This window comes from Branchiostoma belcheri, unplaced genomic scaffold (genome assembly GCF_001625305.1).
Source record: "Branchiostoma belcheri isolate BF01 breed outbred unplaced genomic scaffold, Haploidv18h27 scaffold3, whole genome shotgun sequence".
Classification (NCBI taxonomy): domain Eukaryota; kingdom Metazoa; phylum Chordata; class Leptocardii; order Amphioxiformes; family Branchiostomatidae; genus Branchiostoma; species Branchiostoma belcheri.
Genome location: NW_017803909.1, coordinates 309,581 through 323,869, shown reverse-complemented (window position 1 = coordinate 323,869; position 14,289 = coordinate 309,581). Strand labels below are relative to the sequence as shown.

General features: G+C 44.7%; 3 protein-coding genes across 3 annotated transcripts; all 3 read right to left on the bottom strand.

Annotated features, from left to right (window-relative positions):
• Positions 1-766: 766 nt before the first annotated feature.
• LOC109473278 lies at positions 767-4,153 on the bottom strand. Its single transcript, XM_019773153.1, has one exon. The coding sequence runs from the start codon at positions 4,151-4,153 to the stop codon at positions 767-769; it is 3,387 nt and encodes a 1,128-aa protein (XP_019628712.1).
• A 1,479-nt stretch (positions 4,154-5,632) lies between these two features.
• On the bottom strand, positions 5,633-9,053 carry LOC109473277. The gene is made up of 4 exons (XM_019773152.1): positions 8,637-9,053; positions 7,149-7,481; positions 6,778-6,949; positions 5,633-6,550 (listed from the first exon to the last, which is right to left on the bottom strand). The coding sequence occupies exons 1-4, from the start codon at positions 9,051-9,053 to the stop codon at positions 6,039-6,041; spliced, it is 1,434 nt and encodes a 477-aa protein (XP_019628711.1). The 3' UTR covers positions 5,633-6,038.
• A 2,545-nt stretch (positions 9,054-11,598) lies between these two features.
• Positions 11,599-12,197, bottom strand: LOC109473544 (histone H2B-like). The gene has a single exon (XM_019773432.1). The coding sequence runs from the start codon at positions 12,195-12,197 to the stop codon at positions 11,838-11,840; it is 360 nt and encodes a 119-aa protein (XP_019628991.1). The 3' UTR covers positions 11,599-11,837.
• Between the last annotated feature and the right edge of the window lie 2,092 nt (positions 12,198-14,289).

Genomic DNA, 14,289 nt, shown 5'->3' with positions numbered 1-14,289 from the left:
AATAAAAACTGTAAAGTAGCATTTTGTTCACAGTAAATTTTTTACATTGATTTGCGTTATTGTATAATGACTCATGTGCTTTACTTTCCAACAGAAGGAAGTAAAAGTTCCTGTTTGTTTTGTATTTTTTGTAAGATGTTTTCTACAGATATTTTCTGCAAAAAACAATTTGACGCATCGGACTTTTATGTTTACCGTATGCTGTCTTACTGTATGTAAGAATGCCTTGTGTAATTTTGCTTGGCCCCCTTGGAAAACAGCTAATATAAGCTTAATGGGGCTACCCAACCGTCTTGTGATGAAATAAATAAATAAAAATAAAAATAAATATGCTCGCGTTTATGGCAAGTGTTCACAGACCAAGGTGTCCAATCCCATATGAATACTCCGTATAGTAGCTGTCCATGGTGGTATGACAAGCTCTTTTCTACAATTGTTCAAATTAATTCAGATCTATACAAATCTACAAGCCAGTAATACTGTTGAGTACATGAAAATATACTTCATGCTTTATTGCCTCAATTTTTGATTGACAAAGTTTATGATCTCAAAAATTTTAAAATGCGGGAATTTTGTTTTTACCCGCCTTGTTTTTCCGCCCTATCGCATTAGATATGGTGTCTGCAGAGGATCTCATCTATAAAATTTACTTGCTGTTGCCTTAGTCGCTATATTTGAACCAATCCCCATCTATGAAGACATCAAACAAACCATGTAAGGAAATATCTTTTATTGGCATAAGGATATGGTGGGGTCGTCATCTCCTCTAGGTATCGGTTCGTTTAAGTCGTTTGCGTGTATTTCGATAGCCGGCTGTGAGGATATATCGCACTTCACCTTCATCCGGCACTATCATTGGAACGAGAGTGATTCCCTGATACCTTGTTCTCTTCTTCTTGACTTCACCACAAGCCCCCTCTTGCTCATTCTTCGGCGTAACGGCCACTATTTTATCAATTGTGTTGTCAAAATTCAAACGCCCCTTCGCGGGTTGTTTCTCTAACGCTGCCACTAAGTGTGAGTTATGCCCCATAAACTCCTCGTCCCTGAACCGAGAGGCTAAAGTCCGCCGCTGGGTGATTTCAATACGAGAACAAACATTGACGTCTTCATGTGCGACAGTGGTAAGAGAGAAGCTGGGGGGTTGATAGCTTCCCTCGTGATATTTTGCATACGCTCTACCTACTTCTTTTAACAAATCTTTGTAGGCACGGAGAAGCGGTCGCGGCTCCTCCTGGCCATACAACTTTCTATGCGCATTGGCAAAAAGAGTGATAGGATCCACATTGCTAGTAGAACCACAGTCACTTCTAACTAATCCATCATCGGTGCCAAACCGATACATGGGCCCTCCAATAGTACAGACATGGAGCGTCCTCCTCGTAACACTACGTGCTCGTCCACTCAACTGTATCATATCATGTAAAGGTGGACATATCTTCCCGGGCTGGTAAAGAAGGTATACATCGTCGATCTTACTGTTTTCAAAGGAAGGACCTGCCCCCACCACATTAGTCATGATGGTTAGATTATATTTAGGTAGCCTCTTGATGACTTCCAAGATACCAGGATAGCCCACATCCCTGGTTTGGTCCTTGGTAGCAACTTGGACGGGCGGGATGGGAATTCTTCCTTTAGCGGTTGCGAACCCAACAAAGGCCGATCCTATGGCGTGGGCTTGGCTTTGTGTTGAAGTTAACACCAAAACCTTGTTGCCTGCCATAGCATTAGAGATGAGATGCGTAACGATCTGATCGCGTGAAGGATACATCACGACGTGATTAATGATGGGAGGGTGTACCGATACCACGCATATGTTGGTAGGAATTTGTTCAATCCAAACTGAGCACGTATGCGATGAGTAAACTGGCCGTTCTAATATGATGTTAACACTGCCGGCAGATCTGTCGTCACTATTGTTAGATTGCTGTGTGTTGTGCTGTTTCCGCACATTAGTCTCGCGAATGCGACGGATCCATTGGTTAAGTCTGGAAACATCCATCCCCGTTATGCGTGGTAGCTCCGTAGACCAGTCGTCAATCGTTTGGCTAGTGATTTCGGGCAGTCCCTGCCATAATTTGGTGAAAGCCTCCACGACCTCCCTTGTCATGCGTGCTTCCAGGAGAAATGTCATTCGACTCGAGTGGAGGAGAGTGGTCAGATTGGTGACGATTGGCTTATCAGGCACAGGTTTATTATTGATAAACATGTTTCCTATGATCATGACAATTTCGTCTATGACTAATAAGTCCGGTGGAGGACCTGCCAGGTGGTAAAGCGAATTGACACAAACTACGTTTACCACAGGATGATTGATGACGTGGGGGTCTTTGGCCCCTTCTTCTATCAGGATGTGGGGATATGCGTAGGGAATGTCTTGGCGGGAAACAAGAGCCTCGTGTTTAAGTTTCAACATTGTGTCACGGGCTATGACTCGCTTTCGATCGTGTTCCCGCCATTCGTCATAACAAGACGTATTGTTGGAATGGTAGGCGCGTACGGAAATCCGGTTTACTCGCCTCTTCAGTGAAGGGTGTATTTGGGTCAAGTAGTGAAGTCTATTACGTAGTCTAGCCACATATTGATCAACCATTACAATGCGCGGGCATACGATGGTGATGGTGTGGAGATGGGAAAGGTGGGTTTTGTGCTGGGGAATATACTCAGAATGTTGTAAAGAGGCTTCAGGTCGGTGTCTGATGTTAAGAAGTAAGTCGGTAAGGTAGTAAATGAGTCCTTTGGTTTTACCTGAACCCATGTTACCCGTAATGCGAAAGAGCCGGCGCCGAGAATTGGCCATGCCGTAGAACTTGCTGTCGGCCTTAGTGATCATATGCAGCTTCTGACGTAACCCCTCATCCCCTTTTACCATTGTAAACATGTCCGGTCTGGGTAGAAGCCAAGGGTCGCCAAGATCGGCCACGTCCTCTCGCCACGATTCGAGTTGGCGACGATCCACAATAGTGATATCATAAACATGCTCTATAATCGAAATTATTTTGGCGCAAGGATAGGGGTCAGGACAACCGTGCCGTTCTACATATGTTTCTACATCGCGTATCCAACTGGCGACTTTTGATCGACTACTAGAATTGCACCAGGCCACTATCTTGTCATGGGGTATGTCTCCAGAAGTTACCAGTGATGTAAGCGCCGGGAGAAAGAGAGTCGTAAAGTGGTCTCGTAACACGTCACCGTCAATCAATTCACATAAATCTCCCGACCGCAACACTTCAATTTGTTTGGTATCCACCCGACCAGGCCATAGATGAGCGTACATACCCTTCTCCACGTCGTCTCTTCTACCTCGTGGCCTTCGTGCATGTTTGCCACATTTTGTTTCGAACAAGGGAATGGTGGCTGGTACGATAGTACGATAGAGCTCCTCAGACAGTGTCACTTGAAAGCCAGGTAACTGGTTGTAAAAATCCGTCCAATTCATACAACCCTCTTTACTAGCAGAAGAAATGTCCGACGGACATATGTGTACAAACGGGTTACGACTGTCTTTCTTTGACTGTCCACACATACGAAAATTCTGGTCCCGTGAGTAGACTAGTGTGTCAATGAGAGACTTACGCCTTTCTATCTGGCTCCCTCTTATGGGCTTCCAGATGGACACATCTATCCCTCGCTTTTCCCGCAGGAACTCCACGAATCCCAGCACAAATTCCTTCATCATAGCGAATCCTCCCATGGTCTTGACACAGGGGAGTATGATATGGGGGAATGTCAGATGGTAGCTATACTTGGTCGCGTTTACTTTCTTGCTTTCAAAGACGTAACACTCTCGTATATTTACCACCGATGCTGCTTTTGCAATGCTGTCTTCGACTTCGGATCCTAGATACCCCCACAGACCTTCGATGATTTCACCAAGGGGCACGGACCCGTTACTCATTGGCCAATCGATGTCCATGTAGAGGCGAGTGGGTATGTCGGGCTCGAGAATCTCATATCGGTGTCGGTCGGTGCAATAGTCAAGGAAAGGTAATTTGTCCACAGTAGTCACGGTAAAAAATTTGTTCCCCTTGGTAGTTTTGTCGATGCTGAATATTTTACATGGTTGCGTATGACTTCCAGAAAACGCCTTGGCTTCAACAAGAGTGTAAAAATGCCAAGACTGTCTCGAGGCTAACCTACCTCCGGGCATGCCGACATAAACAAGATGGTTAAACTCGTCATGCCATATGGAAAGGAAAGGGCTTTCGTGGGACCAACGTTGGATGCAGGCCAGTACAAAGTCCCCTTGCCCCAGCGAATTTGCTTGGAGATTAGTGTCGTAACCAACCATTCACAGCCTTCTCTAACCAATCATTCACAGCCTCACGCCATATATGGATATGGATGTATCTTGGCGTCATAGGGTGGTGTGAACCTATGCCATTATAGGTTAAATGTATTCTCATGTCTTATAACCGATGCCGAAACCCTGAACAAACACCGAACGTGAGAATCACCCAAATCACCAAACGGAAAAAAGCGATTGGGTGTCACTTGATGTGCGGAATAAAGTTGCTGCACAAGCTAAGAGCGAATGTAAGAACCCATCACTACTATTTTCTGTTTGTCCCTAAACTTTACCAATATGACGTGCCTGTTTTTCTGCTTAGTCACTTGGAAATTATCTCGATACAATAACGCAAACAGGCGCAGTCCACATACGACAGATAAGGTTCACAACAGTCACGAATATCGACGGTTCCACAGGGTCAATCATCCCATTCCACCCTCCGCGTCGTAACAGCCACTTCCCTGCTGTGCCGCATATCGAGTCAGCTAACTCCGAGCATATCGCGTTTCCTTGCATCATTTGTGACTCGTGTAACTTAATATGTACATCCAAAGCAAAAACCATCGCGGTGATGATGCGCCCCCAGTTCAATCCATCCTCGCAGAGCACGGTTTCTACCAGATCCCTTAGTCTAGAAGATCCGTTTGTCGTTGTTGCTGTAGAGGCAAAACAGCAGACGAGATCAGCCCACTCTTTCCTCTCCGTCACATTGTTTGACACTTGCACAACCTTACGGTATATGGCTCTATTTTCCCAGCGCCGGTTTGTAGGAAAGACGTTGGGAGCTCTGTGGTGGAGCATATGACGAACTATGTCTTCGGTTTGGCTTTTTAACACCTCCATACCGAAAACTAACACAGCAATATATGCGAAACTCTTTATAAGCAGCCTAATACGCCCTCTTGCAGAGTTTGGTATGCCAACGTGACCTCCGCGTGACTTCTACACACAACCAGACCCACCGCGCCACGTTTAACACAATCCACAGGTGGATTTGCGCTATATCCTGTCCAACATAATTACTACTACTCATCACTATTCACCGGTTATACTCACCAGATAGGAAAATGTGGTACAGAAATTTGTTCTTTAAACAATCTGCTATGGTCAATAACCTATGTATTTCGTTTAATTAAGTAATAAGTGCGCATTCGATCTTCAACACGAGCCAATAACGTATTAATTGTGGCGAGATATTATGTGCATTATTGCTCCTACATTATCGTACCATAGATGTATATATGAAAGATGATTCATAGAAGATAGATACATAAACCATGAATTGCTTTCAAGACAAATTTTAATCAAGATACAACACAGAAGAACGGAAACCGCCAATCGTTCTAAACGTGGTAATTTTCATGACCACTTCCTCTAAGAAAATAAGTTATAACCCTCTCCCCCCCAGAACATGACAAAGCAAGCAGACCACAAAAAAAACATAGTTCTTTTAAAATCACAGGAACCACCAATCGCTAAATAAAAGTAGAAAACATTCTAGAACCATTGTCTGTAAAGGAAGACGTTGTAACCATCCCCCCTCCCCCCAGAACATGACAAAGCAAGCAGACCACAAAAAAAAAACAAAGTTCTTTTAAAATCACATGCACAGGAACCACCAATCGCTAAACAAAAGTAGAAAACAGTGTACAGCCATTGTCTGGAAAGGAAGACGCTGTAACCACCCCCCCTCCCCCCAAGTAATGTATGAACAAACACTTAATAGGTTGGCTGACATCATATTCTACTCAGGATTCGGTGCATAGAGTCTGGCACAGGATCGCAATAGGCTCGTAGTCGTTCGCTTGCCTGAAGCATATTCATCCCAGAGGCGGAAAAGTTTGGCCTGTATCAGCCTGTATGTTCTTCGTTGATACCGTCCTAACCTATGATCAGAAACCGCGCGAACTTGCAGTGTCACGAAGTCTGCTTCCTTCTTTAGTAGGTTGACCAGCATGTAAAATGGTACTTTGCCAAGGTGCGACTGATGCTTCAGTCTTTGATGCCAGCCTTCGACGTCGTTGTTTGTTCTAACCGGCCGCATGAACACGCTCCATTCGTCCACTTTCCAAACGCTGTTCTCGATCCATGTCGAATTGATGTAGTCGCCTAGTTTGGTGAGGAGACTGTTGTCGGTCAGCTGCCGCAATGTGTTCAATGTCTGTGGAATGTGCTCCGGTGGTAGAAACTGCAAGGCCATCAGATTCCTCATGTACTTGTAAGCGCCTTCCCGCTGCTGGTACGCTGGTTGAAGTCCTGAAGTAAAGAAGGTTTAAACAGTGGTCAAACATGGGCTATAGCACTGCCTATCTGCTCAGTAAAAAAAAACAATAGCAACAATAAAACAACTAAATATAGTCATGTTTACACGTTCAGTTCAAGCAAAAAAAGCAAGTTGAGTTTGAGTGTGCGCAAATCTGTTTTATGACAGTAACTTAACATTGATCATTTAGTTCTAGTGAATTATAGTTACATGTACATACCGAGGTTTTGGAGTTTCCTGAAGACGGCCTGGGACCAATGAAAGGCGCAGCCCTTTCTCGACTTTCCGGGGAAGACTTCGTCTAGCGCCAGCCACAATGCAGCCTCGTAATCCATCACGAACGTCTTCACGTGTGGAGTCTGTGGTAGGAGACTTTTTACCTTCTTCAAAACCTGGTACAAAAAAAGAAGAAATTAGAGCATCTGTTTATCATGCCTAAAGTACTTACACAGCATGGATTGTAATATGGGGTGAGAATGGCACAATATATATCGCAGTTAAGTTAGCGCAAGTTATTGGGTAATGAGATTGGATGAATTCTCCTTCACAAAATTCTTAGATTGTATGCTTACGACTTGTCTGATAACGTACCTTCTTGTAGTCTTTTTTTCGTTTCCCAGACATCAGGACGAACGCCATGGGGACTTGTTTGTGGACTTCGCCTTCCCTGACAAAGGCATGGATGCTGAATAACTGCTTGAAGGGGGGCTTGACGACGTGGAATGTACCGTCCATGTACCACGTCTTCGCCGTTGATAAAAGCTGTAGTTGGTGCTGACTGGCGAAGATCAGATGACGGCGTTCTCGGACTCTGATGTCTCCCACTAGAAATCCTGGCGGTAGGTGCTGATCCTCAATCGCGAAGTCCAATGTGGTTGGGTCTTTAGGTCGTAGGCCCTGTCTCTTCCTGTTGACCATGCGTATCTGAAAGCACAGGAAGCCATTACGTTAGTTACCACCATCTTAATCAATTACTACACGTTGTTAGGGTTTAATCCTCCCACTGATACGAGGAATCAAACATTGTAACGACTGCGCGACCAGGAGACATTCTAATCAATATGCATGCAATATCGAGGCTTTTCCGCCATCGTAAGCTATACCCCACGAACTCGTCACTATTAAACGGTATCAAAAAAAAATAATTAAGAGAGCAGCCAACCATACAGGGCATGGGTTAAAAAAACCCGGTGGAAAGGACTCTTATAACATTGAAATAACAACCAAAATGGAATGCATTGCCGATTTACCCTTGCAGAGTTTTCACTCATATGCTATTGAGTTTTCGACAAGAGGCGTTCATTTCCTCCCTAGACACAATGTCCCCATACGTAAAAGAACACATTATTTTTTGCGGGAATTCCCGACCACATAGGGGCTGAGCATCACACCATTCAGCGGAAACGTTCTACCACAAATAGGGTCGTTTTAATTTTTATCATTAACACTGCTGCTTGATGATCCATGCTAAGATGAACCATGGAAGTCAGCCGACAAGCCAAACAAAAACACGACTGACCATACATAGAGGTCAATTTTCCATTCGAGACGTTAAAATAGTGACAACAACTGTACATAAACGTGGCACAAAGTGTTTCAAGCTTGAATTCGGCAGATATGTTATCGAATGTATAGTAGTACATATTATTATTGCGCAGATAACGTAAGCACGTCACAAACGTGCCGAAATTTCAGAACCAACAAAGTGTTTGACGGAGTTTTTTTTTGGGGGGGGGGGATTTGGGTTTTGGTCGGCGAGACGGCCACCCACCATGAAGTCAGTCATGGTGCTAAAATGCAGAAAACGTGTGAGACAAAATGGGTGGAAAATATACAAGCTTGTCAGTCAAACACACTATGCCAAACATTACAGCACAACAGCGACATGTTCAAGGAAAATTTTCGGCACTTTTCCTCCGCGACCTACTCAGATAATCATCCATTATGTTAAGCTCATGGACAAAGATCATAACAAAACAACAAGTGTACTAAATGATGCGAATCTTAACTTTTTTGTGCCAAGTTTAAATACTAGATAATTATGAAGACGGGAAAATGAAACATATAACAGTAACTCACTAGGCTTGAGGTGGTTGCCAGCTCCGGGTTCGGCGCTACCAGGTCAACAGTCTCCATTACGGCGTCCTGCACTATTGAACTTGCGGCCGTGAAGACATCAACTGTCGCCCTGGCTCGAATGGTTGCCTGAATCTTAAGGCTCGTCGCTGCGTTGATAACCGGCGGATGGCTGTGCCTGTTGTCTCCGCGTTTGAACTCACCGTTACGTTCAATGACAGATGCCGAACATCTCGAGAATTTTGGTCTTTTTGCGCACTCCCAGTAAGTAGTGTGGGAATCCTCTCTAGCTCTTTTGACTGTATATGAAAATCCATGGCTATCCACGAGCTTCTTTCTTCCTCTTTTTGATCCACCCTCAATAAGAGAGTAGGTTAATCCACCGGCATCGTCGCGCGGCAAGTCCTGCTCTACATCCATGTCCGGGATGGACTCTTCTTGGTCTTCGTCCGGGTTCGGCAGATTGAAAGGTCCCTCTGCCTGGAAGTCGGATAGTTCTAGTGTATTGACATTACTTCGTGACCGCTGTGATGATCGGCGCGGTGGTGACAGGTCACTGGAAGGTCTCTCTGGCTGGAAGTCGGTTAGTGGTGGTGACAGATCATCGGGGTTCGTCACGTTGATAGACGTTGATTCCTCTGCTTGGAAGTCAGCTGGTGGTGGCCGATCGGCAGTTTTTCCCGACCGCTGTGATGTTCGGTGTGGCAGTTTTGACGAACGAGGTGGCAAACAATGAGTACATAACCACCGTACCAGCTCTTTTTCTTCGCGACAAATTTGTCGATACTCGTCTTGTGAAATGCCTGTAAAGATATTTTTTTTTAATTAAGTTGGCGAAAAAGGCCCATCTTACTCTTATGCATGCAGTCGGACTAAAATCCCACGTGCAGGGAAAAGACGAAGCCAAGAGTGTAGATGATCATGATGAATGACAAGTCGCCGATGCTATCGAGAATAAGTTTAAAGCCTTACCGGTGCCACACGTGCGATGTTGCCATTTTCTACAACTATCGCACTTCAGGGCGTGGTGTCGTGGTGTAACTGCTCTGTCGCAAACAGTGCACTGGTCGGTTGTGCGGTGGACGGCACGTCGTTGTTTTGAAACAGTTCTCTTACAAATAACGCACCCATCGTCGATGCGGTGGAGAGCCCGCTGCGGTGCTGAAATCCTCCTCTTAAAGCGACGATGCCTTGGTCCACCACGCCGCGATGGCGGCCTCATAATAGCCATAGTGGAAATGAACGAAAATGTAAGGGGGTGTCAAGGATTTATTGGAACAAGTTGAATTCTGTCATCATGAGTCACATCCTGGCCATTTACTTCTAACTCCTCCATATCTCCAAATATGGCTATAGTCAAGCAGTCGGGCTAAAACCCCATGGGGAGTTGGCCCATTACTCGTGTGACTCAAAGCCCCTCACGCTTTCCCAGAAGACAGAAGGGTTATAATGACTTGGGGTTGCACCAGGAAAGTATGTACCAAAGTGTAACAGAAACTAGTATTAAACATAACAAAATATAAATGAGCCCCCCTCTATTTCAGAAGGGTTAGAAGTAAGAGAGTTTGGGAATACGTGCCTGCCCCGATGGCGGCCTCATTATACCCAAAGTGAAAATGAATGGAAATGTGAGGGCGGGTCAAGCTTAAGGATTTATTGGAACAAGTTGAATTCTCTCATCATGAGTCACACCCTGGCCATTTACTGGTAAGTCCTCCATATCTCCAAATATGGCTATGGTCAAGCAGTCGGGCTAAAACCCCATTACTGGTGTCATGGATATGATAAACACGTTGCGGACGCAGCATTAGAGCGCCACCATGTGGTACAAGTGAGTACCTCATCCAATCGAGTCGCTCAAAGGGATCTGGATATACTTAAGAGCTCTTGGAGCTCATGGTAGACCGCTGAACCTACCAAGAGGAAGTCATTATAAAACTACTTTTGTAACCGTCATCACAAGATTATGGACGTGAATGTTGCATATTTTCTTGGCGGTAGTGTTTTTTTTTTTAATTTCTGCCCCCATCTTATTATCGGTTGTTATCGTGTTTATCAGTTTTCTTTTAAAAAACAGAGCACTTCTAGTTCCCCGAAGTTGATGCCCAAGAAGACCGCCACCAAATCTAGCTAGACAAATGGAATAAGAGTAAACGACCCCGGTCCTTTTCAGGGCATCCCAAATCTTTTCAAAAAAGGACTATTCATAATTACAACTGCTCCTCTTTCTCATACTGGGATGATACAGCTAAAGAATGTACATCTCATAATCAGCTGTATCATACACTGCACGGTATGCATTTTTGTAAAAGGTTGCGTTGTGCTAGCAACGTGATGAGCTCAACTATTACAGTTTTTTCTTTCAAAATTGGTGCATCTATATAAGGCTACACGAATTTATTAAACATTGGCACTTACACTCGCCCGCATCTTTTTATTCTTCTTTCACCCAAAATACCGAAAAGGCATTCAGGTTCTGAATCATCTTCAAATGCTCATATATTGGCCCATTGTAGGCTCATATACCTCCTTGTACTTGTTTCTGAGGTCCTAAACCTATACATACAATTACATAGCCACTGTAGAGGCACTAGATGGTAATATGAATATGTCGGCGCCACATGTATTTTGTCATTAATTGAGAATGAACGTACAAGTAAAATTCTTTCATTCGTTTCAAAACATGGAATAGTTCATTTCAATTTTTTATTAAGAACACTCAACATAGCAGGGGTACGTAGTACTCCTGAATTGTGTGGACTTTAGATGAGTACAAGAGACGCACAAGGCAATTACACAGAAGAGTGGGACATGAAACACTAGAAAACTAGGTCTGCATTTGGCTATTGTACAGTCTAATTGTGCAGTGGAAGAACGAGTTGTACAGTCTGTTTGTTTGTCCGTGCTTTCCCCCAGACTTCCTCAAACACCTCCCTGTGCCAAATCATGTAGTGGGTGGTCAGGGCTGAGCATACACTTGAACAACTTGACAACCGCGAGTTCACGTCTTTCTCGAAGTGTTGGGAGGTCGGGAACATTCCTCCTTCCACCCAGAGAGATGATCTTCAAGACTCTCCTCTGCACTTCATAAACAACTGATCAGTGTTGAAAATGCAAGATTTTCGAGACACGATACGGGACTTTCTGGAAGATGTGGGTGGTCCTGAAAAGGGCCGGGGTATACTGCTCGGGGGGTCAGGCAGTTTACTTGGAGCTGATGTACTTGGTGACGGCCTTGATGCCCTCGCTGACGGCGTGCTTGGCCAGCTCGCCAGGCAGCAGCAGACGCACGGCGGTCTGAATCTCCCGGCTGCTGATGATGGAGCGCTTGTTGTAGTGAGCCAGGCGGGAAGCCTCGCCAGCGATACGCTCGAAGATATCGTTGAGGAAGGAGTTTATGATGCCCATGGCCTTGCTGGAGACACCGGTGTCAGGGTGTACCTGCTTGAGGACCTTGTAGATGTAGACACCGAAGGACTCCCTCCTCCTCCTCTTGCCCTTGGCTCCAGCGGGCCTGGCCTTTCCGGCCTTATTGGCGGCTTTTCCTCTTCCTTGAGGCGGCATGTTGTTCTCGAACGGTGAACAGAACGACTGGCGTTAATTGTGTGCACAACCTATTTATAAGAGAGCGCATGTAAATTTTGGAACCTATCCGGCTGTTGCGGACAAGGTAGGTAGCAGGGCTGCTGCCCACCAATGGTGGCTCCGCAAGCGAATTTGCATGGTGTGGATCAATTGATGATATGCGAAAATTCAAAGTATGTTGGAGAATTCAAAATGTCTATTGACGGGCCTGGCCTCTAAGCAGATTCTCAGGGGGCAAGGGGAGTCTAAACTGACCGCCTCTAACCATTGGTTGCCTGTAGATGGGCAAAACGTTTGTGCCCCCGAACGAACTGCTGGGAGATTTCTATGCGGACCTACGATGCGAACATTGCAGTTGCAGGCGAACGTTAGCACCCCGGTCTCTCAAAACAACTCCAGGTGTGCCTTCTTATCTATAGATAATTAATCAATTACTGGTGGAGACTAGAGATGTCTGACTTTTTTTTTTAAATAACACGGTGGTTTCGGAGACGTGTGATCACTCCTTCTATCATTGATAAGTTACCTTCCAGCCCAGCGAATCCTTCAGTTTTCCTGTAAAAATAGCGTACTTCTATGTCCCCGAAGTTGATCAACTCCATCCAGTAGTACTTAGACTTCTGTACAAACTCATGCAGGTTCAGCTTCCTCATCTGCTCATTGGCACTGCAGGATTTCTTGCGAGTAGGCATCTCACAGTCTTCTGACATTCCCTCATTCCCGCTAGCGCTATAGTAGTAAGGTTGGTGGTTGAGATCAATTTATACATTTATACAGCGGTCAACAATAAGGGCAAGATCAAAGTCAAGGTTAATAATATACAAATGTATGTAGTTCAAGTTCAACGATAATTTATGCAAATGTATACACTTCAACGATAATGTATTCATAGCTGGATTAATGTATTCATAACTGGATTAATGAATTTATAACTGGTATATGATGAATATCCTATCACTATGGTAAAGAGGCCTCACCGAGCGATTTACTCAAAGACCGTAGATGCCTGCTGGTGAAAGCGCCACCTTGTGATAGATACAAAAACAACAATTGTATCTGGGTAGTTTTTGAGAATGCATTGGGAACAATAGACCTGACCCCGTGAAGTACGTCACCTACTTTCCATGCAAACCAATCAACTACTCCGGATCCTCAGAACAAGTCACCAACGCTTGCCATGCGGCCAATCAGCTACTACAGACGTTGACTTTAACCACACCCCCACTTCATGATGCAATCCCGACGGTCCCACCGTCATGTTGAATGAATTTTTGTCAAAGTAACAATGTCGCTAGGCGTGGCATCATCCTTCAAAAAGTGTTGCCTTGACAACAGGTTACCCAAGTAGTCGGGTTCAAAAGTTCACCGTAAACTTTATCTGACCTCTTCCAATGACGTCAGCAAACCCTCATCATATATATCATATCAAAATATACATAAAATAATTTATAACTGTACATAAATATTTGACCTTGCCATTAATGTTGACCGCTGCGTAAATGCATAAATTGATCTCAACCACCAACCTTACTACTCGCTATCCCCGTCCTCGTCCTTCGCTTCTTTCTGCTCCATCTCCGTCTCTACCCCGTTTCTCGGGAGCCTTGCCATTCTTGGGAGGCGACACCGCCAGGCGCAGTTTTAAAGTCTTGTTCTTGTTCCCCGTGCTGCTGCTCTTGTCGGGCAGGTGTATCTTGTAGAGGGAGTGGTGGGGGGTGGCGAAATCCTGGGACGGAAACAGAGACACCTATCAGTTAGTCATGAAACTACACAAAGGGACAGCAGACGACATCACTAGAAAAGTTGTGGTCAAGGGTAAGAAGAGCCGTACCCCAAATAGTTTTTCGGTAAAGTTCAGAACTGCATCTTATTATATTTTCTGAACAAAAAAAAATCAAGCATATGCCCACTGGATGGGTGTCGCCAGTGTTGTGAAAAAATCCTCTTTCCCATAACAGTTGTCTCCTTGGATAGAATGGTAAAATCAAGGAGGTTAAAAGGGATTCTTTTTTTAACCTCATTGGTAGAATCAAACCACGCATATGTGTACTAACAACGTCGCCATCTTGAA